The sequence below is a fragment of the Diplodia corticola genome (genome assembly GCF_001883845.1).
Source record: "Diplodia corticola strain CBS 112549 chromosome Unknown scaffold7, whole genome shotgun sequence".
NCBI lineage: Eukaryota > Fungi > Ascomycota > Dothideomycetes > Botryosphaeriales > Botryosphaeriaceae > Diplodia > Diplodia corticola.
Window position 1 is genome coordinate 655,607 of NW_017971486.1, and position 21,703 is coordinate 677,309.

The following is a 21,703-nucleotide window of genomic DNA, read 5'->3' on the forward strand; positions in this document are numbered from 1 at the left end:
CCCGAGTAGATTGGCGAGAATTAAGCGTAAGGGTCTATATAAGACGCATCTACTGCAGCTATTTGATTGCGATTAGGGTCTGCAAAATGCCTGCTTAGTTTCCATGGAGCCTAGGGCGGAGCCGCATGTCGAGTCCGACTTCTCGTCTTACGTCAGAGAAACGATAAGAGCAGTGCCTTTCTCGTTCCCGGCCGGGGTATGCTGCAGCACTGCACGTATTCGGCGCGTGCATAAAGAACAAAGAGACGTTCGGGCTCAGTTTTCTTTTCCATGGGGGACCCGGTCACATCACAGTGATGGAAAACTCGGACTGCCACACGCTGCTGTGATTCCTTACGCGAGAAAAAGCAAACAACATCACGAGGACAGAGCCTCATCCACAGGGTGGGGGCGTTCCAGGCGATCTACTGCAGCACGATAAGCTTCACGGCCGTCTGCATATTGGGTGCGCTGGTGAGGCTTAGTCAACCGTGTGGGCACGCCGTGCTCCACACTTCCGTTTCCGGTGAGCACCGTAAGGCAACGGCACTCAAAGTAGGCGGCTGGCTCGGCCTTGACACCCACAAGCCTCAGTGGCACAAGGCAAACCAGAGATGTGATGAGCCGAGCCCGTTCCAGTACCTCTGATTGGCCAGCACTCTACCTCAGGAAGGCGGGCGTTCATGCTCTGCACCGTCTGACCAGGCTCGTAAAAGAACAGCCTGTGATTGCCACGACGGCGTCGTATGGTCGCGCTACTGTTGTTGTTGTCGTGCCTTCGCGAGCTGTCTCACCCTTGATCCCACGCCGAGACGTTATGGCATGCATTAGCTTCCAGCGTGTAACCGAACAGGAAGGGCTGAGTATATGGATGCTACTGACTCCTCTTTTTTGTAGAACACATCTTACCTTTAACATGATTTCAACACAACATCTATATGCGCAGCCCCCCAAAGCACGGAGGAAGTGGACCGACGACGAAGATCGAGTATTGCACAAGGAAGCTGACTTACAGAGTGAGTTGCCGTATGACCCAAGCCCTCGAGACCACTGCTGACCATGCACATAGAGAGCCATGGGGGTCCGTCGGACTGGAAGACAATCGCCAGGAAACTGCCTGGCCGCTCCAATAAAGACTGTCGGAAGCGCTGGAACAAAATCCGTGTATGCCTCGCCAAAGGACCATGGTGCTTTTCCGAAGATGAGCTGCTGAAAGAGGCAGTGAGGATGCATGGGCTCAGGTATGTCTCGGCTCATCACACGTGGTTAATCGCCGTGTCTGACGTCCCCCACGGTGGATCGAGGTATCACGCATAGTCAAAACCCGCAGCGCAGACCAATGTGCGAAGAGATGGCGCTACGCTATTGATCCATCCATCGACAGGAGCGTATGGCGGCCAGAGGAGGACGATGCCTTGCTCTTAGGGGTGACGCAGTACGGCAAATCCTGGAGGGTTATATCTGAGCATTTCTTGCCGACCAGGTCGACAACGGACATCAAAAACAGGTACGGAGTAAATCTACCTCCGCACGCCAATCTTCTGACCTGAGTAGATACGTTACCATCATACGCTACAGGCGAAAGCTCGAACGATCATCGCAAGTGGCCGACCTGGAATCAAACGACGGCCTGGACTTCCGAGAACTGCAAGATGCATTGAGCGCATCACCTTCTTTTTCAAACATCTCGACCCTTGACCAAAGGAGCCTCTCACAAACAAATGAAGCCATCCACCCGCTCGAAATGAATCCCTGGCTAGTACATTCCATGGACACAAGCGGATACGATACTCACGCGTCCCGGAACTATGGGGTCATGGACAGTGGCACAAGCTCGACCATCAGTTGGCCTACCTGTAACACGTCGAATATCACTTCATCACCTTGGAGCGTTCCGACACATCAGCCAAATGCTATAGCATCCCTCGATTGGTTGGCAGGAACAGGTATGTGGATGACTGAATTCGGAGAGAGCAACGGACTTGTATTACAGCCGGACTTTAATCATTATCCTGATCTCATTGGGGCGACGGACGGATCGCTTGGACTCCCTGATGCCCACTTTGACTGGCAAGTCAAGCCGTAGGGATTTGCGTACTTCTGAGTACATACATTTGATGCGTTGGCATGCAACGATGGGACGGCGAGAAGGTACATATATATCAGGGTACTTTTCATGTTTTCTTCCGTTATTCACTGGGAAAAATTGATGTAGGCATAGGGGCAAGACGAAATCAAAACAGTAACAATAAAACCATATACTGGCCATGATTGGTTCGATGAGGACCACGTCATCGCCGGGCATCTTTTTTTTGCCACGCACATCTTCAGTCGTGATTTCCTTTCCAGTTGCTCAATGCTAAAGTCCTGGAATGTCAGAGGATCCAGGAGTCCCTCTCTGCAAAAAGTTTGAAGATATTCCGTTTTCACGTGATCTGCAGTGGGCGCTTATCTCAGCTATTTATAGCGTAAGTAGAGCGACGCGTCGTCGTGCCGCCACCTCTTCCTTCGCGTCGGCAGTGGGGCTTCCTCTCAAGAAAACCCCCCATTGATTGACGACGCATCCGGACTCAGCGTGGAGGAGAACATTTTGGGACAACAAGATGTCTGCCAGTGACTTGAATAATGGCAAGGCCTTACGTAGAACGCATCGGAAGTCACACACGGGATGTGCGTTTTGCAGGCGGCGCAAGATAAAGGTAGGTGCGTGCTTTGATCTTTTCCCCCTAATCGAGTCCACGATGCTTTCCCGTTTGGTATACGCCCCGCTTCCGATCAGACCACTTGCGCAGGAGAAGCATGAACTAACTGGTTCTTTCCAAGTGTGACGAGAGGAAACCCGAGTGCGCTAACTGCGTCAGACGGAGCATCCCCTGCCAGTACAAACACCACGGGACTGCCGTCCAACCGCGAGAAGACGCATCTATAGCTGAGGAAAACACCCGAGTTGCCGAAGTTGCCGAAGCGGCATGTCAGCAATTACCATCACCATCGCCGTCTCTTTTGGCAGGGCCGAGCCGGTCGGAGCCATCAGCTGGGCAGGATATAGATGCTATCGCTCACCAGAGCCTATCACCTAGCGCCCCCTCCGGCTCCTCCACGCTGAACCTTACCGATTTGGAACTCCTGCATGCTTGGCAGAATTCAACGGCGCCTTCCATCTCAAGCTACATCTCGAGAATAGACACGGTACTTCCCTTTTGCCGAGTTACCCTCCCGGAAATCGGATTCGCTTACCCTTTCGTGCTCCACACCATTCTGGCCTTGTCCGCCACACACCTTGCTCGTTTCAAGCGCGGCCGTGAACAATCCTACAGGCTGGAATCCGAACGTCACTGGAACCAAGGCTTTGCAATGGCTACATCGCAGATTCCTCAAGTCAGCAACGATGGATACCATGCCTTCTTCGTCTTCTCCATGCTTTCTTGCATGTACAAGCTCGCGAAAGGACCGAACGCCGGCGACTTTCTGGCCTTCAGCGAGCCGGGACACGAGCCGCCAGAGTGGCTCATATACTACAAAGGATATCACTCCTTCATGGTTTTGGGCATTGACGCGATGCGAAGAGGGCCTCTCGCAGAGATGATTGAAAACGGCACCACGAAGACACGTCGATTCTTCGCCTCGACAGAGGAGTCCATCGACCCGGAGCCCGTGGCCGAACTGCGCAGCCTCTGTGAAGGCGTGCTTGGGACCGACAAGGCCAAGCACGCCACATACAGAGCAGCCATCGACAATCTCTCTCGCTGTTTCTCCATCATGTTGGGCGGGAACCACGGCGGCGAGTTCAACATCTTCGTTTGGGCCCTGAACATCCCGCAAGACTTCATTCCGTGCATCCAGCAGCGCGAGCCGATGGCGCTCGTCGTCTTCGCGTACTTTGTAGCGCTACTCAACGAGCTTTCGGGGTGGTGGGTGCTGGACGGCTGGGTGAATCACCTCATGGCCGGCATCTGGGACGCGTTATCGGTGGGGAGGAGGCCGTGCATTCGGTGGCCGATGGAGCGGACGGGATGGCTTCCGCCCTGAAAGGAAATTACCACAGTGTCGCGGAGGAGCCCAGATACGAGATCTAAAAAAAAAGAGGTGAGATTTGTTAGAAGGGGACGGTTGGCAGTGGTTTTGCTTGCTGTGCTGGTCGGAGGCATTCTTGCTTCGTTCCGGACATGGAAAGAACACTTCAGCGTAACAGGAGTTCGCGCATCACTCGATGCGGATGGGAGAAGCGTGGTGAGAGATTTAGCGAGCAGTGTATAGGGACAGTTGGCGATAACGGCCATGGTTTAAAAATAACTGTGGCGGTGGCTGGGGTCGCAGGATTGTTGTAGGTTTGCAGCCCTACGGTCTGAGCTCCGTGGCTACACTAGTATGTAGAGAGGTCGAATAGCGAGGCGCTACACCAGGGGTAATGCATCCACCTGGGTTATCAGACTGGGACCACGACTTCCAAATCAACATCTGTTGCTCTCTTGCGCCAAAACGGGAGTTCCACCACCGTGCGTCGTCGGCGCTTAGCGGTTTCCGCTTTGCGCTATACGCTTTGCGCTCTGCGCTTTGCGCTTTGCGCTTCACGCTCCGCCATCTGCGCCTCCACGTCTTCGCGCTTCACGCATTCCTGCGTTGAGCTCACACCAGTGGCATTCGGCTTCTGCCGCCACCGTATCCACATGTCGTCTCATGATTCCAAAGTCGGTGATAGAGCGGCAGAGAGAAAGGTACATAAACGATGCGCTGCAGTCCGGTTTTGGAATCATCTAATTCTTTGGCCCATCATTCACTTCCTTCCTTATAATACCCATAATAGACGGCCTCCTACGCTCCTTTCTACATCCTCATCAACCTCTCGGCTCCTCGCTCCTGCGTCTTTTCCCCCTAACCGCACGCGGAAAGACATAGTCCTCTACTCCAGTCGAGTCCACTTTACGATTTTCATAGCAATCACATCTCCGTCATTCGTATGTAGACCACTCTTTCACATACCCAGCCTCCGCTAACGATGGCTTGCGTAGACCTCACGCTTGCTACGATGGAACAAGTCGGCGAGATGCTTCTTTTGTTCCTCATCTTTGTCGTCGGAATGGCACTCATCATTGGCATCTACAAATTTTTCAAATATGCGTTGAAGGACAAGAATGCGCACCCGAGCATGGTCTAAAGGCTTGCTCTCAAGCGATGGAAGTTGGGGGGCTCAGTAGGGAAATCGTCGATTTGGACCATTCTCCATATCTGTACACATCACGTGTCACGACTCACATAATCAATCATCAAACCATCCCCACCACTTCCGAACGCTGCCGAAGTCCCCGCGTGCATCTCCCTCGACCTGCCCTCCGACACGACACGACACGACACGTGACAAGAAGGTACGGGCGCAGAATGCGTCTCGATGCCGCATAGCTCGGCACGTGCGTGGGAGCCATTGCTGGGCGTAAGCACCGCAGAACCGTGTCGTCATTGATTTTGGGGGCGCAGTTACAGGCTCCCTGCCGGAAAAACATACAAGGCATCTATGTCGTGCAGCGCGGACCATGTCGCTCTCGATACACGCGGAATAAGCAGAAAGTCGGCGTGGAAAGCAGCAGTACTGGCAGTATAGTGGCTGGTGTTGAAGGATCAGGCGCCATTCCAAAGCGGGGGAATTACCAAGGCGGGAGGCGTTCAGGTCGCATGACACTGACAGCTCCCCTCCTCATCCTTTCCCGAACAAGACGCAATCTGCGCAGCACCACGATGGTCGGGGTCCCCGGGAGATCCAAGGGATGCGCAACATGCAGGCGGCGCAAGAAGGGAGTCAGTGCTTGTCCTTCCCCCACGGCGCGCAAAGCTAACGCCATCCGGCAGTGTGATCTCCAACGCCCGGCCTGCGGGCAGTGCCTCAAGTCGGGCCTGCAGTGCGGAGGCTACGACAGGCAGCGCATCTTCATCAACCACACGGCCGCTCAGCCGTCAACCCTGGCCGCCGTTGCTCCTCCGACTCGTTGCTCCGCCGTCGCACCCCCTGTGCAGTCTGTCGAGATCCTTCTGCCCGATGCACTCACGCGCACCGCTTACGAGCTCAAGTCGCTCGGTCTATTTTGGGAGGCTTACTTGCCGCAAGGGATGCCGTTTACTGCCGCCAGTGCCCAGTTGACCACCGGCGCCTGGCTGCGCATCGTCGACTCGATATACCATCGCGAACCCTCTCTCAAGCATGCCCTGCTTGCCATGAGCTTGGCCGTCATCGGTCGCCAACGCGATGATGCCTGGATGCTGAGCCAGGGCTACGCTTCTCACGGTGCAGCCTTGAGGGAGATGTCTCAAGCTCTGCAAATCCCTGCGAGAGCACCGAGAGACGAGCTCGTCGCCGCTTCAAAACTCATGGGCCTGTTTGAGGTATGTTCTCCCTTCTCAGCCGCGACGCACCGCAGTCTCGTTGAACTTTGATAGATCCTCTTCGGTGCAGATGACAAAGACGATTTCGCACAAGCCCGCAGCTGGGGCAGCCATGTCAAGGGCGAACAGCTTCTCGTTGCAGCAAGAGGTCCACATGCACACGTGCACGGAAACGCCCATGCTCTTTTTGTCGACGGCCGCTTCAACATGGTGAGTGGCCTATCAGAAGCCTCACCGGCGCGGAGCTCATTGTTCCCAGATGATCCAAGCCGCGCGGTCCAGGAAGAAAACCATGTTCAGCAACCCGGAATGGAAAGAAATCCCCTGGCAGGCCATCCCGAAAACACCAAAGGACGCCCTTCTCGACATCATGGTAGATATCCCAACCCTCATGGAGAAGCTCAACGACCTGATCGAAGGTGATCATGATGAAGACACCAAAGAGATTCTCCGGGAAGCGCTTATCCGGGAGTGCTGGGATGCGGACAGACGCCTCTCCGAATGGGCTGTGAACATGCGGCTTGTCCTCGGCTTGAACTTGGACAGGCTCGTTCATGTAGAGAAATTGGGGGACCTTGCGGCTGGGCAGATCGTCTACATCTACTGGGCGGCCTGCATCATGCTATTCAGTACCCTCCAATCCGCCAACGCGTCGTCGTCGCGGCCGGACGCTCTCCCAGCTCGGACCGACCCACGAGTGTATGCTCGGAAGATTGCTCGTTCGGCGTCTTACTTCTTCAGGCCCGACGCAGGAATCTTCGGGACGCATGCGGCGTCATTTCCCATTGGCATAGCTCTGACCGTCTTCTCTAATGCAGGCAGCCAGGACGAGGAGGACCGCAAATTGCTGACCAGCATCTTCAACATCCCCAGGGTCGGTGTCACCATCGGTAAATTCCTCAAAAGCATGAGAGCCGGATACGACACCAACCAGCGTCGATTCTGCGGTCCGGTGTCCTTCTGATCGTGCCCTTCTTCGACGTGCTCGCCCCACACCACCACTCTTTCAAAAAGTCTGACGCCGGCTTCTTCACGGCGCGCGGCACCGCATCCCGCTCGCTCAGGCCACGATAGCTCTCTCCAGCTGCCTCGCCTCCTCTTTCCGCGGGCCGCCGCCGCCGCCGCCGCCGCCCATCTCCACGAACTCGTGTTCCTCCAACTCCTCACTACCCACCCACAGCGGCTGCCGCCGCCGCCGCCGCCGCCGCCGCCCCACGCCCATTTCCGCCGCTGCCGCCCCACCATCATCCTCCTCCTCGTCCTCCCTCTTCCCACTCCCCCTCCTCATCCACCACACCACTCCCACCACGACGCCCACAACCACCACCGCCGCTCCCACCCCCACTCCCGCCTTCGCCCCGACTGATAGTCCCTCTTCCTCCTCTTCCTCCTCCTCCTCCTCCTCCTCCTCCTCCTCATCCCCCTCCTTATTCCCCTCCCCCTCCTCCCACCCCGTCGACCTCGTCGTCACCGCCCCCGCCCCCGCCCCCTCCCCCTCATCCTCACCCAACGCCCTCAACACCCCCTCCCACGTCCCCACCCACCCCGACCCCGTCGCCCCACCCCCCTTCCGCGAGTACACCGGCAACCCCGCATCCCCCGCCGCCGCCGCATCATCCCCCCGATCCGCCATCTCCTTCACCACTGGCACCGCCACCATCCCCGCGGGCCCCGGCGCCTGCGCCAGCCACGTCGTGCCCGTCTGCCAGTTTTGGGCCAGGAACGCGGCTTGCAGGAAGGCGCGGCCGAGGATGGCGGCGGGGTGGGGGTGGTGGTGGTGGGGCTGTTGGTGGGGCTGTTGGTGTTGGTGTTGGTGTTGAAGGGTGGAGTCGGTGGGATCGGTGGTGGAATCGGCGGTGGTGGCGTAAGGGCGGCAGGGGAAGTAGGTCGTCGGGCCGGAGGAGGTGATGCGGGAGGTGAGGGTGAGATTGAGGAGGGTGAGGGGGACGGCGATGGTGGTGGTGGTGGTGTTGTTGGAAGAAGAGGGAGAGGAGAAGGTGAAGGAGAGGTGGTGGGGGGAGGTGGTGAGGCGCGGGTACGAGGGCGCGGACGTGTCCCAGAGGTAGAGGCCGTAGTCCGGGGAGAAGGTGAGGGGCAGATGGGCGGCGATGGAGGCGCAGGTGGCGCCGGGGAGGTAGAGGTACGGGACGCCCGGGTCGGCGCGGGCGGCGAGGGAGGAGGAGGAGGAGGAGGCGGCGTCGGTGCCGCTGGTGTCGAGGAGGCCGGTCAGCGGGGTTGAAGAAGCGTTGAGCAGCGCGCTCGCGCCGGCCGCCACGCCCAGCGAGACGTCGACGAGGTCGAAAAAGCCGCCGGTGGCAGCGTCACTGGCGGCCACGGGCTCGCCGATGACGCGGGCCTGGTCGTAGCCGCCCCAGTACAGGCTGCCCGGGAGGCGGTGGGCGGCGGAGCCGAGGTGCAGGCCGTAGCTGATGCTGGGGATGAGGCCCTTGGTGTAGGCGAGCGGCAGCGTCAGACTCTGCGACACGGGCGTCTCGCCATCCGCCGCCGTCCAGTCGAGCGTCGGGGCGCCTCCGTACAGCGACAGGTAGCCCACGTCCAGCGTGTACGCCGCGCCGCCGGGATACGTCACCGACACGTTGTCCGCCACGGCGGTGCCGATGCGGGTGAGCGTCTCAGAGGGCCGGCCGTCGTGCTTGAGGGTGACGCGGTCAGAGACGTAGCGCAGCGAGCCCTCGAGGCCCATGACGGCGGCCGTGTAGGCGCCCGCTTCGTCGGGCCAGGCCGAGGGCGAGAAGGAAGCGCTGTCCTGGCAGTCGGATGATTGGGAGGTGCAGACGCTGGCGTTCACCATGACGGAGGTTCGCAAGAGGGAGGGGAGGAGCCACTGTGTCTAATCGTTCTTTTTCGGTTAAAAGGCGAACGAGGGAGCACAAGTCATGTATGGTACCTGGTCGGGGTCGTCCATGTCGAATGCTTTTTTCCTGTCAGCAAAGCGGATTCAGTAAAGACTGCAACACAGGTATACATACCGATGACGTTCCACGGCCCATCCGGGCCAACCGTCACATCAGGACTAAAAGCTATTGGCCACGGAGCGCCGGCCGCGTCCGACAATGCGACCCATGATGGGGTTGTGAGCAAAGCGAGGGTTGCTGCGCTGAAGGACGAAGAAGTCATACACACCATCCCAACAGGTAGCGCGCGGTAGAGAAAGGCACGGCTCAGACAGCTGCCGAGGACGGGCGGGGCCATGGATGCTCCGTCATTATGTACTTAGGTGTCCTCCGCCCCACCCCGGCCTGCCAAGGCCTGGCGCCAAGCAGTCGGGAGGTGTTGTTGAGCGAATGGTCTCGGGGAAAAAACATTTGGGCGCGGAACCGAGCTCTTGTTCTTTTCGGCAGTGCTTAGCGCCACCAACTGACTTGCTTTTGTTGACTCTGTCCGCGAGAGGGATTTGAGACACACTCCGTCTCTAGCCGTGGCCTTCTGTCTCCGTCTGCAGCTCGGCCTCATTCGTTCTGTTTTGTGGTCGCTAAGGAAACCCCTGCCGGCCAACACAGTGGCGTCGAAAGAGCAGCGGGATTGGACCGCAACTGTTCCCTCCGGGTATCGACAATGCGCCCCGACGCACGATCCTGCCACCGAACGCCATGTTTCGTCAGAATGACTGCTGGCACCGCGTCCACTGGCCCATGGCTTTCTGTCTCAGCTATCAGATGCCTGGCTTGGAGTTTGCCATATGAATGAATGTCCGTTGTAATTCGACCAACCCAGTCTAATATCTAGATGCTGCCCAAACAACGCAATTTACCTATGAATGCTCCATCCAAACACGCCTCGAATATCTCACTCCATCTCCCTTTTCCTTTCCCACCGAACACAAACAGAGATTTTGTCAAACAATATAAGGCCATTAGCCAGCACTGGAATCCCAGTCATAAGCCCATACCAACAAATTCAAACCACGTTACCAGCGGCGTTCCGTCCTGACTCAGAGCTCGATGTTGTCGATGTTACTGCAGCTCTTGATGAACCACCATTCTGTGACGCCATATTAGCACCCTCGATGGGAAGGGGCGGGTCCGGATTGCAAGAAAAAACTAACCAGTGGCAGCAGCAGCAACGTTCTCAGCGTTCTGGTAAGGCTTCAGAGCGTTGTCATCCATCGAGTCCTTGTCATTGACCCAGCTGGTCAAAAAGGCACGGGCAGCCGACGTGTAGTCGTCGCCGTAGCCTTGCACATCATCCGTGCCGTGCGAGCTGAAGCCATCTTGCGTCCTGCATCATCATTAGCACGCGGCCTAACAAGCACACAAACGCTCAAGAACGAACCTTTCGGGCAGGTCGCCCTCCTTGCCGACGACATCGAGATGCGTCATCTCGTGGAGGATGGTGTGGCCACCCGTCTCGAAGTCCTTGAACTTCTGGCCCGTCTGGCACCAGCTGCCGCGCTTGTCCACCTCGTACGACTTCGACGCAAGGTTGTTCTTGGTCCTGTCGTCCGTGAAGAAGAGCGGGCAGATCTTGATCTCGCGGCGCGTGTCGTCGTCGTCGACCTTGGTCGAGTCGGCGATAGCCAGGCTGTTCCCGCAATCGTCAGCTCTGATCCAGTCACGGCAAGGTGGTCGTTTCGGGCACCTACCTGTCCTTCTCATCCCCGGTGCACGACTTGGCACAGCGGACGTTGAACTTGTAAGGAGCGCCGGCATCTTGGTTCTTCCTGATCGCCTTCCAGAGCTTCTTCGTTTCCTTCTTGTCGTCCGTGCGGAGATAGTGCGTGAAGCTTTCGGGAATGTGCGGTTAGCTGGGACCAAAAGAAGTCTAGGGGTATGTAGTGCCTTACGCGGTGCTGTCATCATCAATGTCGTCTGCAATCTTGGCCAAAGCCGCAGCATCCTCAAAGGCCGTCTTCAGTATGCCCTGCTGGGTCTCTGAACAATCGAGGATCTCGTACGACTTGTCATCGCGAGGGAGAACGTTGTAGGGCATAGCATTTACCACTGCCATGGTGGAAAGCAGTCCCCACGAAAGACCGGTCATTGTGAAAGGGGAAATCATCCTGAATGATAGAGTATCGGGTGACGAGGAAGCTCGCTGTTGTTACCGTTTGATACTAGTGATTGAGTTATCTGTAGATTACTCCATGGCTTCCTTGATCCGCTCTATATACTTCAGCATCGCGACCGTATACAGTCTCCGAGGAGTAGCTGAAAATAGTGTGACGGGAAGGTAGTACGTACGGTCACCACGACCCCCTCGGAATCCTTCAGCCGGATGCAGGGTGGCAAGTGCTACAATCAAGGACATCGAGGCGCATTCTGGCGAGATGATAGGTCAGAATGGAATTATTCCATACAAAACCAACTGCGCAGCCGTCGGATCTCAGGGGTTGATGTAACAAGTTGGAGCGGATCGCGGAGTCCGTGTCCGAAACCACAACCAGGAACCGAGTAGATTGTTTCCGTGTCGCAGTCCGACTTGGGGCTGATGGGGCGGAAACATGAGTGTTTGTCTTAGGATTTCAAGGGTTGGATGAGGCTGAGCACTGCAGCCTACGATTGGGGGCGGCGCGGGGACTGCATGTATGCATGTATGTAGAAGACAGGCACCTATCCACCGCGCTGCTGTGGGGGTAGGCAGTGAGGATCGCTGACGTCAATCTGACCCTGTACCTATGTCAGGCCACAGTTGTTGCTATAAATCCCCGTCGCTGCAGGCGCGCCTTCCTTCCTCCCGCATACAGCAGGCGCCTCCGTCCACCTCAGCGATCCCCCGGCTCATCTACCTACCCACCCCCACCAACAACAACACCACCACCACCAAAACCATGGTCCTCGTCAAGCGCAAATGCCCCCCGGAGCGGCGCAAAGCCGTCATCGCCGTCCGCGCCACCGCCTCCTCGCCCACCCTCTCCGTCGGCGCCACCCCGCCGCAACACTTCTCCATCCGCATCTCCCTGCGCATCGCGCAAACCACCCGCCCGGGCGAGGCCATCACCATCGCCACCACCGGCACCGTCTTCGAGGGCTGCGCCACCGCGCGCGGGAGCGACCCGCTCGCCCAAAGACGCGGCTCGCTCGTCGCGACAGCAGCGCCAACAGCGGACGCCGGCAGCCAGCAGCCACGCGCCATCAACCTCGGCGGCCTCATCGTGCGGAAGGCGCGGGCGGCGGAGATGCCGGATCAGGACTTGAAGGAGAAGCCGGGCACCCGGCTGCTGACGATCCCGGCCGAGGGGAGCGTCGAGGTGGCGCACGACTTGCCGGTCGATCGCATCTTTTTGCACGAGCGGAAGCTGAGGGAGGAGGATGTGGTGGGGGAGGAGTGGCGGTTCCGTTTCCACGACGGCTGGGTGGGGACGACTTGGTGGTGCTGGGGGGATTTGGAGGGCGAGGGCGAGGGCGGGCTGAGGGAGAAGCGGTTGTCGTGTTGGCATGAGGGGATGGCGTTGTGGGGCCATGCGAAGCCGGATGTGGGCGATGGGTGGGTGCTGGGGCTGGATCCGGCCGAGTTGGTGTTCGAGGTCGAGGAGGAGGGTTCCGAGTTTCGGTTTGTGGAGTAGTATGTAGGAGGTGAGGCGGACTATGCGTGCTTCTATTCAGTCGTGATGTTCGTGACGATGACGGAGACTAGGTGGGGAGTTGGCATGGTTGCGCGAAGAAAATTGGATACCCCGGGGTCTCTCAATCCGCATTTTGTCCATGCTGGGGGCAACTTCTGCCTCTGTTCCGGAAACAAGACGTGTTTACACTACGATGTGCTTTGACACCTACACTAGGCCACATGACATCCTGTTCCGTTCATATTCAGGGGAATACACAGCGCGTCTGAATGACTGATCAATTGAACCTTCATCCCTCATCGTCTTCGACCTTCACCACAACATCATCCTCACCCAGCTCAACCCCACCCGCCGGCCTTCCCCCATCTCCATCACCATCATCGTCATCCTGGTCATCGTCCTGGCCAACCTCCCCCACAACCACCCTATCAATCCCCCCACCATCCTCCCTCTTCACCTCCACAACCTCCACCCTCCTCCCCCTCGCAGGCCGCACCTCCGTCGCCTGCACGACCGTCTCAACGCCCACCTCCCTCCCCTCCTCAGGCCCCATGGGCAAACTCTCCACATCAATCTCCCAGTCCAGCAAGCTCTTCAATATGACCTCGGCGCCAGCCTTGCCTATCACCACATTCGCCTCCTTGCACCGCTCGTCGCAACAGCACTCCAAGCACCCCTCTTCGCAATGGCACCCGGCCACCCTCTCGCACGCCTGCCGGAGCAACAGATCGACAAACTCAAACGCCTTGGCCGCGATGCCGCACCCGCCAGCGCCGCCCTTGGCGTCGTAAAACGTCAGCCGCGCGGGGCGCTTGCGGCTCGTCTCGCGGCTGGCAAACTCCTTGAGCGCGTTCTTGCACTCGGTGCGGACGTCGCCGGGCAGGCTGACGACGAAGTTGGGCATGAGGCTCATGACGGCGTGCTCGGCGGCGTGGATGGCGGCGCCGACGTGCAGGCGGCGCCGCTTGAGGATGTCGAGGGCGCGGCGGGGCACGTCGAGCCACATGCCGGCGCTGCGCAGCACGATGGGCGGGTTGTCGACGGCCACGGCGTCGAGGATGCGGCGGCGGCGGTCGAGCTTGAAGAAGCCGAAGACGACCTGCGTGATGCGGATGGGCCCGCGGAAGGCGCGCGAGCGCGAGCCCGGGATGCGCCGGATGGCGTGCGTCTCGATGGGGTCGACGTCGGTGTAGTCGCGCTGCTGCGTCGTCCAGTCGACGCGCACGCGCTCGACCTTGGCGAGCATGGCGTCCTGCGAGAACTCCTTGACGAGGTAGCTGTGCCCTTGGTGCAGGAAGATGCCGCCTTCGTAGATGGTGAAGAAGGCGCGCGACGCCTCGAGCTCTTCTAGGACTGTGTTGGCGTTGTTGGTCGTGTCGATGATGGCGAAGTGCTCTTCTTCCGTGTCGCGGATCGCGACGTGGGCCGAGGGACGGGGGAGGAAGCGCTCGTTGCAGTGAAAGAAGCCGAGGTCATCTTTGCGCATGCGCTCGGTGGCGATGCTGGGGAGCAGGTGGCTAAAGTATTTGATGTCTTCTTCGGGACGGATGGGCATCTCGTGCGCTGCGCATTGGACGTGGCCTTCCAGGCAAAGCATGTTTTCCAGATCCACTTGGAGTTCCGCGTTGGGCTTTGTGAAGATCTCGTCTGGGTTTTGCATGTAGTGCTGGTCGGTGGGGAAGCAGTCTCCCACGAGGACGGACAGCGAATCCTTGTTGCGGCGGCCGGCGCGACCGCTTTGTTGCCTCAGGTTGGCGATTGTGTATGGGAAACCGACAGTGACGACCGCATCGAGTGAACCGATGTCTACGCCCAATTCCAGGGCGCTGGTGGCGACAATACCGACGAGTTTGCCGTCGAACATTTCTTTCTCGATCTGTCTCCGGTCTTGCGGAGTATAGCCGCCGCGATATGCCATGACCCTGTTCATGACCTCTGGCCTCTCGAGGGTGTTAAGCTCGGTCTTGACAGCACTGATCAGACCTTCACATTGTTTTCGGACGCGACAGAAAGCAATTACTCTCACACCCCTCAGAATGAGTTGGCAAAACAGCTTCGCAGCCTCAGCCATGGTGTCACCTCTCCCGGATGAAGGGTCTCCCGGGTCCTTGTAGGGCGTGTTCCAGCAGATGAACTCTTTCCTTCCCGAGGGTGAGCCGTCGAAGTCGGTAAGCTTTACTTCTTCGACACCAAAGATGGTCTTCATGTGCTCCTCAGGATTTGACACGGTAGCAGAGCAGGAGATAAATTTAACGTGGTGGTTACCGAGTGCTGCACATATTCTCCGTAGTCTTCTCATGATGAAGGAGACGTGGGATCCGAAGAGACCGTTATAAACATGCAGCTCGTCGACCACGACATATTTGAGGTTCTGGAGAAAAGTCCTCCACTTCTCCTCCTGCGGAAGGATGGTGATGTGAAGCATGTCCGGATTGGTGAAGATGATGCGCGCCTCATCACGGATGTAGCTGCGGGAGGTGAAAGGAGTGTCTCCATCAAAAGTTTCAACGACGACGTCCTGCAGGCCGTCCATGAAGCGCAGAAGCTCTTTCAAGCTCCGCCGTTGGTCCTGGGCTAAAGCCTTGGTCGGAAAGATGTACATTGCTCTTGTGTGGTGGTCCTTTTCCAACTCGTGAAGTACTGGGATCTGGTAAATCAAGGATTTGCCTGAACTGGTCGAGGTTGATACGATGACGTTGTGGCCATGATACAAATTATTGATGGCCTCGGCTTGGTGAGCATAGAGCCGCTCGATACCGCGCGTGTTATACAGAGCATTAACAAGGTTCTGCGAGAGCTGGAAGTTCAGGTCGCCGTATATAGCTTCTTGTGGATCGAACACTCTGTGGCCATCCGGAACGATCTGGCTCGTGTACCACTCTAGCCTTTTGATCTCTTCTACAATCTCCGGGATAGACGCTCGTTCCGTAGGGATTGAAGAAGGCAGGTTGCTTGTCCGGCCGCTTAGTCCTGGAGTGGATGCTCTGCTCTCGGACGGGGTCGGAATGTAGACGAGATACTCATCCAAGAGTTTCTGCACTGGGTCTTGCTCCAACTCGGCGCAGTCGTTGAGCCATTGATTGACGGCGGAGGTGAATTTTGCATTACGCTTCTCGATCAAATTCAACATTTGCTTTTGGCTGTAAACAGGCATCTTCAGGTCCTCTCTACGCAGTGGCTGAGAGACCCTGGTCGGCTCTCCGGTCTGCTTGTGCTGCACCTGTCGCTTGAGATCTCCGTCGAGGAACTCAAAAAGCAGGACCTCACTCTTTTGGTTCCCTGCTTTTCTCCGGTCTTCGAGGTCGGCGAGATGGAATTCATTGGCTCGCCTGCCAGCCATATTATCCTCTGCGCCCATCAGATTGATCTCAAGCATGGCTTCGTCGACGTAAAGGAAGTTGATGACGGATGGCATAAGAGCCTTGAGTTGAGCAACGTCATCAATCAGCAGTTCCCGCTTAATATGGCCCTCGACGGTGGCCTTGAGGTTCTCCAGAGTGGTGGCGAAATGCTTGCGGGTGCAACAGAAGGTGTAGACTAGAGTCAGCGCGCGATAAACCTGTTGGAGCTTCGTAAAATGATCAGGCCATGCTATCGAGGACTCGACAAAGCCGGAGGAGGGTTTTTTGCGCAGGGTGGGGTTGGAAGAGCCAGCGCCCGACTTCTTGGTGCGTCGAGGCTTCTTCCCGCCATCGTGCGTCTTGGTTGGAACGGATGTGGTTGCGGAGGTGGTTGCGGGGGCGGCGTCCGCCGCGGTTTCGACACTCTCATGCAGTTGCGCTTCTTCAGGCGCGCTTCCATCCGGGGCCTTTCTTTTGCGCGGCCGTCTTACCGTGCGGGTTGAAACACTGGCTGCCTGAAGCCTCGCCATGGCGGGAGCGTGCTGTGGGAAGTGACACAGGCAGAGGTGGCAAGGGTCGATGACGCGGTTGAAAGACGCGAGGCCGGCAACGACTTGGCGGCATTCACCACCGCAGACAAGTCATATACGTCAATATCATGAAAGAGCTAAAGGAGACCAGAAACATGTCCAAGTACGACAAACCTGGGCTGATGCCAGATGGGAAGGCGCGGCGCGTAGGCGCGGTCTCACATGCTCACGTGTCGAGGCGCCAGGGTCGGCGCGCAACTCGTCAGCCCTCGACTCGCCCGCGCGTAAGCACCATACAACTGCGACCCTTTCTCTACCCGACACGATCGCCGCACCTTTCCCTTCGGCGAGCAACATGGCCAATCGAACCTACTAACTCCATCGGCCGTTGCAACGCCCCAAAATGGCTTCCGGCTCCCGATCAGCAAAACGGCGCAAGCTGAGCACGCCCGACGACGATGCATCCGCCGCCATCTCGACCACCGAGAACACACCGTCCGCTCCCACGCCTGCAAAAAGCACTCTGAAGCGACCAACGCGCCGCGCTGGGCTGATTTCCACCGAAGGCAGCCGCACCAGCTCGAGACTCGCCCGCCGACACGGCCACGCTCCTGACCTCGACGACCCAGGCATCTACGACGATTTCGATAGCGCATTTGGAGGCTCGCCGGCTAGGCAGCTGCAGAGCGAGTCTGCAACTGCCGCGAAACGCGCACCGCCACCGAAGAAGACGACGCGAGCGAAACCAAAGGCCGCGCCGCAGAGTGACTCGCAGAAGGAGAACATCCCGGAGGACAGCGAGCAGGAAGTCAAGGATGAGGCCCCGCCGAAGCCTGTGAGGCGCGGTCGCAATGCGCCGGTGCCGACGGGCAGCGCTGCTCTTGGGCCAGACAAAGAAGAGGCGGGTGAGTCGCGGAGCAGCAGAGCAAGAGCTGCGGGGAAGAAGCAAGAAACGCCGATCAAGAAAACACGCACACCGAAAAAAGCCCCAGAAAATGGTCGCGAGGGCCAGGATGACGAGCCGCAGACTGCCAAAAAAGCCGCCAGCAAGGCGAAGACTCCAGCAAAACTGCGGGCATCGGCTACCAAGCCAACAGAAGAGAAGGCAAGCTTACTGGACTTTGCCGAGAATGGAGAAAAAGCAAGCGAGGACGACGCTGATGATTTTACGCCCGACCCTATTGTGCCTCCCGTTTCAAAACGGCGGAATCAGTCTGCAAAGTCGCAGAGTACATCAAAGAAGGCGACAGGCCCTTCCGGGGCCGACACAGGGCCATCTCTAGACGCGTTGACCTCGCTAAAGGCCAAAGTCTTGGGCCAAATCACCGGCAAGGAATCTGTGCCGCTGGTCGGCTTGGAAGAAGAATACAAGAAGGTCCACCAACTAGTGGAGCAGACTATCAGTGCAGGAGAAGGGAACTCCATGCTTATGATTGGAGCTCGTGGAAGTGGCAAAACAGCCTTGGTCAATCAGGTGTTGAATGAGCTGTCCAGAGATCAGCGGCAGGATTTCCACATTATCAGGCTGAACGGCTTTGTCCATACGGACGACAAACTCGCGCTGCGTGAGATTTGGAGACAGCTTGGAAAAGAGATGGATGTAGAGGAAGACGCCGCCGGGAAGAACTATGCCGATACTCTGGCTAAGCTGCTCGCACTTCTATCTCACCCTTCCGAACTGGCTGGAGAGGAGTCAGATGAAGTTGCAAAAGCAGTCATTTTCGTCATGGATGAGTTTGACCTTTTTGCTTCACATCCTCGCCAGACTCTACTATACAATCTGTTCGACATTGCACAGTCAAGGAAGGCGCCCATCACCGTCCTGGGCTTAACGACAAGGATTGGTGTTTCCGAGAACCTTGAGAAGCGAGTCAAGAGCAGGTTCAGCCACCGATACGTCCACTTGTCGCTGGCAAAGAGCTTTACATCATTCCAGGACATGTGCAAGTCTAATCTGATGCTTCGACCCGAGACATTTGCCGAGTCGGAGGTGACCACCTCTGTTGGCCACACCCCATCGAAGTCCCAAAATGGCGCCAAGGGCAAACAAACGGCACATTCCACGAACATCCTCACAGCATGGAACAGCTCCATCAGAGTGAGTTCTCCTACGTTGATCATTGGTGACATCAGCCGCTAACAGTTGACTTAGTCCCTCTTCGCCGACGAGCACTTTCTCCACACCTACCTTGCCCCACACTATCACCTCCACAAATCCGTCCCCGCCGCCCTTTCCACCTTCCACCTCCCCATCTCCCTCCTCTCGCCCTCGACCTTCCCCCTCACCCCAGCCCACTTCGCCACCCCCACGCCAACCACCACGACATCGCCCACACTGCTCGCCCCCCCGGACTCCAAACTCTCCCTCCTCGCGCACCTCTCGGACCTCGCCCTCGCGCTGCTCGTCGCCGCCGCACGTCTCGACATCATCCACGACGCCGACACGTGCAACTTCAACATGGCGTACGCCGAGTACGCGTCCCTGGCCAGCCGGGCCAAGATCGCGTCGGCGGCGGGCGGCGCGCTGGCGTCGGGCACGCGCGTCTGGGGCCGCGAGGCGGCGCGCCGCGAGTGGGAGAACTTGAGCCGGTGGGAGCTGGTCATGCCGGTCGTGAACGGCGGCGGCAGCGGGGGCGGTATCGGGGGCGGCTCGGCGGATAGTGTCATGGTGAGGTGCGATGTTGCGCTCGAGGAGATTGCGCCGAGTGTGGGGCCGGGGTTGGATAGGGTTGTGGAAAAGTGGTGTAGGCATATTTGAGAGGGGGGGTGGGCTACGTTGGTGGTGGGTAGGCGCCAGTGAATCGCAGCATGTGTTTGAATGAGGACAAGAACGAAGGGTTTTCGGTCGGCCACACACATTAATCTGACCATCATGTTGTATGCTTACCAGTGGTAGTCTTGGATAGCTTAGAAGCGCTTTTCCTCATCCAGTGCGTGTGTGCGTGTTTCCAAACCAGTGGAACCATTTGATGACCGTACCCACGCACGCTACTCTCGTTGCAGCCGTAGACGATGAAGGCTGTATGCAGAACGCCCCTGTCTCAGTTGATAGAGGGTGATGCATATACATGCATGTCACCCTGCAAGGAAGAAGTTGTTTACCCCACTGTTACCCCACCCGGCTGCGGGCTCAGCCCTTCCCGTTTGCGCTATCCAACAACCCGCATTAGTAACTTTCCCCTCTCGTGCATACTTGGTATAGTGTCATCATCCGGCTATACACCCAAAACTCTCTCTTTCTCCCCACCACCAAACCTCCTCGTCCCGCCCTACCCGATTTACTGCAAGGGTTCAACCGTGTCACATGCAAGTCCTTAAATTATCTGGCCAATAGATACGAGCGGGGATCTCCACGACACGCGACAGAGGAAACCACTAGCTCAGCCTTGACCAGCGGATATATTTCTCAAGGCCATTATTTCCGGACGAGACAAAAGTGTACGTCACCATGAGCGGCCGAGATCGACTTCGAAATAGACTTTGACCATAGCATGGACGAGTGTTTTTGCGCTGGTATTGCCTTTGTCAGGTCTATGTACTGCCAGATATTGTTTGAAGCTGTTGAGTCTAGATCACGCCAATCAAAAGGAACGGTGTCTATTGATCCTTCCCGCTGACTGCGTCCACTGCTTAATTCATTGCGGAGAGAACAAAAAATATGCGCTTGAAATATGGAGCCAGTTTTCCACGACGGTATAGAAACTTTCGTGAGGATGAGTTGACTGGGTCTTGATTGTCTAGGTGTGTGAGCCTGAATGGGTGGGTTTTACGATCCTTTTCGCGGGGCACAAGATTGTCTGGACGGTAGCGACAACGACATGGGTATTCCGGCCCGGAGGATCGACGCGTGCATATACGGACGCTGACAGAGCAATAAGGCTGTTATTTCGCCAAGAGGATGTTGATTCCCTATCACCCGTTCTGGACGACATGCATTTCCATCATGGTAGCAACCAGCAAATTTCCGTTTTGAGAGCAATGTCCGAAGATCATCAGGCTCCACGCGTGCCATATATCAAGCAGCAGAAACCCCGCTTTGATGACAACCCAATGACCAATTGCATGTCTGTAGGCCACTGATAAAAACTGGTACAAGATGCAGGTTTGCCCTATTGCCATTCGGGTTGCCCTCATTCGACAGGTGGACTGCAACCAAGACGGACCGGCCTGCCCAACGGCTCGTCAAAGCGTGGGGATTATCCGGCTCGTCTCGCAACCATGCCAACGCCCTGCACGTCGGTAACTCGGGCCACATGATGGCTGTATGCAGGGGCAAGGGTCGGTGGCGTCCTACAACACAAGACTCTGGCTCACACGCGCAAACACAGCAGCTCCGCGAAGAAGCTATGCATGGCCGAGAGGGAACGTAAACCGGTTTCTTGGAATGGCAACTGCCTTCATTTCTGTCCTATATAAAGAGGTCAGCAATGCTACGGCGCACGTCTGCCTGAGATATTCTGCCTTCTTCGCATCTCCATGGCCTTCGTCTGGTAGGCTGTTTGATTCGTACTCGATGGCTACTAGTTGCTTATATGCATGAGTGGACGCTTCTCATGCCAGCTTGAGTGCGTGGCAAGGAGACATCCATGGTAGCCTGCACACCTTCTGGTGGACCGAAACTCGTGGCGAATGTGATAGTCATCCAAGGGATGCATCCGGTGGCCCACATGCCGTGTAACGCTCGAGCTCTCACCCATTTGATTAGAGCTCGGTCCACTTACTCTAGAAGGTAAATCCTCACTTTATTCACCATTAGGTGATCAGCTAGGTTGTCAGATTGTGGAGGCTCGGACCTTGACTCTGTCAATGGACCAAGAAGATAAGGCCGTGGGGCCAAAGATGCGGCTGAAGTAGGAGGGGGTACTTATATGGGCTCGTTGCATCTGGGATATTGGCTCTCTCCCCTCCTTACCATCACTGGCATCCCCATATCTACATTCCTGCACAAGCTTAGCCAA

The 21,703-nt window shown here is 57.4% G+C and overlaps 8 protein-coding genes across 8 annotated transcripts; 5 read left to right on the top strand and 3 right to left on the bottom strand.

The window, feature by feature from the left end:
- Positions 1-895: 895 nt before the first annotated feature.
- Positions 896-2,065, top strand: BKCO1_7000209 (myb transcription; the record flags this gene model as incomplete). The annotated part of the gene is made up of 4 exons (XM_020278662.1): positions 896-995; positions 1,049-1,220; positions 1,364-1,486; positions 1,534-2,065. 4 exons carry the CDS (start codon positions 896-898, stop codon positions 2,063-2,065), a joined length of 927 nt encoding a protein of 308 aa, XP_020133648.1.
- A 1,268-nt stretch (positions 2,066-3,333) lies between these two features.
- On the top strand, positions 3,334-4,008 carry BKCO1_7000210 (c6 zinc finger protein; the record flags this gene model as incomplete). Its single annotated transcript, XM_020278664.1, has 1 exon — positions 3,334-4,008. The coding sequence occupies one exon, from the start codon at positions 3,334-3,336 to the stop codon at positions 4,006-4,008; it is 675 nt and encodes a 224-aa protein (XP_020133532.1).
- A 1,701-nt stretch (positions 4,009-5,709) lies between these two features.
- Positions 5,710-7,315, top strand: BKCO1_7000211 (c6 zinc finger domain protein; the record flags this gene model as incomplete). The annotated part of the gene is made up of 4 exons (XM_020278665.1): positions 5,710-5,769; positions 5,821-6,351; positions 6,406-6,561; positions 6,611-7,315. 4 exons carry the CDS (start codon positions 5,710-5,712, stop codon positions 7,313-7,315), a joined length of 1,452 nt encoding a protein of 483 aa, XP_020133531.1.
- A 96-nt stretch (positions 7,316-7,411) lies between these two features.
- Positions 7,412-9,564, bottom strand: BKCO1_7000212 (aspartic-type endopeptidase protein; the record flags this gene model as incomplete). Its single annotated transcript, XM_020278666.1, has 3 exons — positions 7,412-9,196; positions 9,260-9,285; positions 9,342-9,564. 3 exons carry the CDS (start codon positions 9,562-9,564, stop codon positions 7,412-7,414), a joined length of 2,034 nt encoding a protein of 677 aa, XP_020133534.1.
- Positions 9,565-10,303: 739 nt separating this feature from the next.
- BKCO1_7000213 (sgnh hydrolase) lies at positions 10,304-11,352 on the bottom strand (the record flags this gene model as incomplete). Its single annotated transcript, XM_020278667.1, has 5 exons — positions 10,304-10,353; positions 10,418-10,590; positions 10,645-10,893; positions 10,955-11,095; positions 11,156-11,352. The coding sequence occupies 5 exons, from the start codon at positions 11,350-11,352 to the stop codon at positions 10,304-10,306; spliced, it is 810 nt and encodes a 269-aa protein (XP_020133533.1).
- A 787-nt stretch (positions 11,353-12,139) lies between these two features.
- Positions 12,140-12,874, top strand: BKCO1_7000214 (aconitate hydratase 1; the record flags this gene model as incomplete). The annotated part of the gene is made up of 1 exon (XM_020278668.1): positions 12,140-12,874. One exon carries the CDS (start codon positions 12,140-12,142, stop codon positions 12,872-12,874), a length of 735 nt encoding a protein of 244 aa, XP_020133530.1.
- Positions 12,875-13,163: 289 nt separating this feature from the next.
- On the bottom strand, positions 13,164-16,745 carry BKCO1_7000215 (dead deah box helicase; the record flags this gene model as incomplete). Its single annotated transcript, XM_020278669.1, has 1 exon — positions 13,164-16,745. One exon carries the CDS (start codon positions 16,743-16,745, stop codon positions 13,164-13,166), a length of 3,582 nt encoding a protein of 1,193 aa, XP_020133529.1.
- A 403-nt stretch (positions 16,746-17,148) lies between these two features.
- Positions 17,149-19,503, top strand: BKCO1_7000216 (origin recognition complex subunit; the record flags this gene model as incomplete). Its single annotated transcript, XM_020278670.1, has 2 exons — positions 17,149-18,843; positions 18,898-19,503. 2 exons carry the CDS (start codon positions 17,149-17,151, stop codon positions 19,501-19,503), a joined length of 2,301 nt encoding a protein of 766 aa, XP_020133526.1.
- Between the last annotated feature and the right edge of the window lie 2,200 nt (positions 19,504-21,703).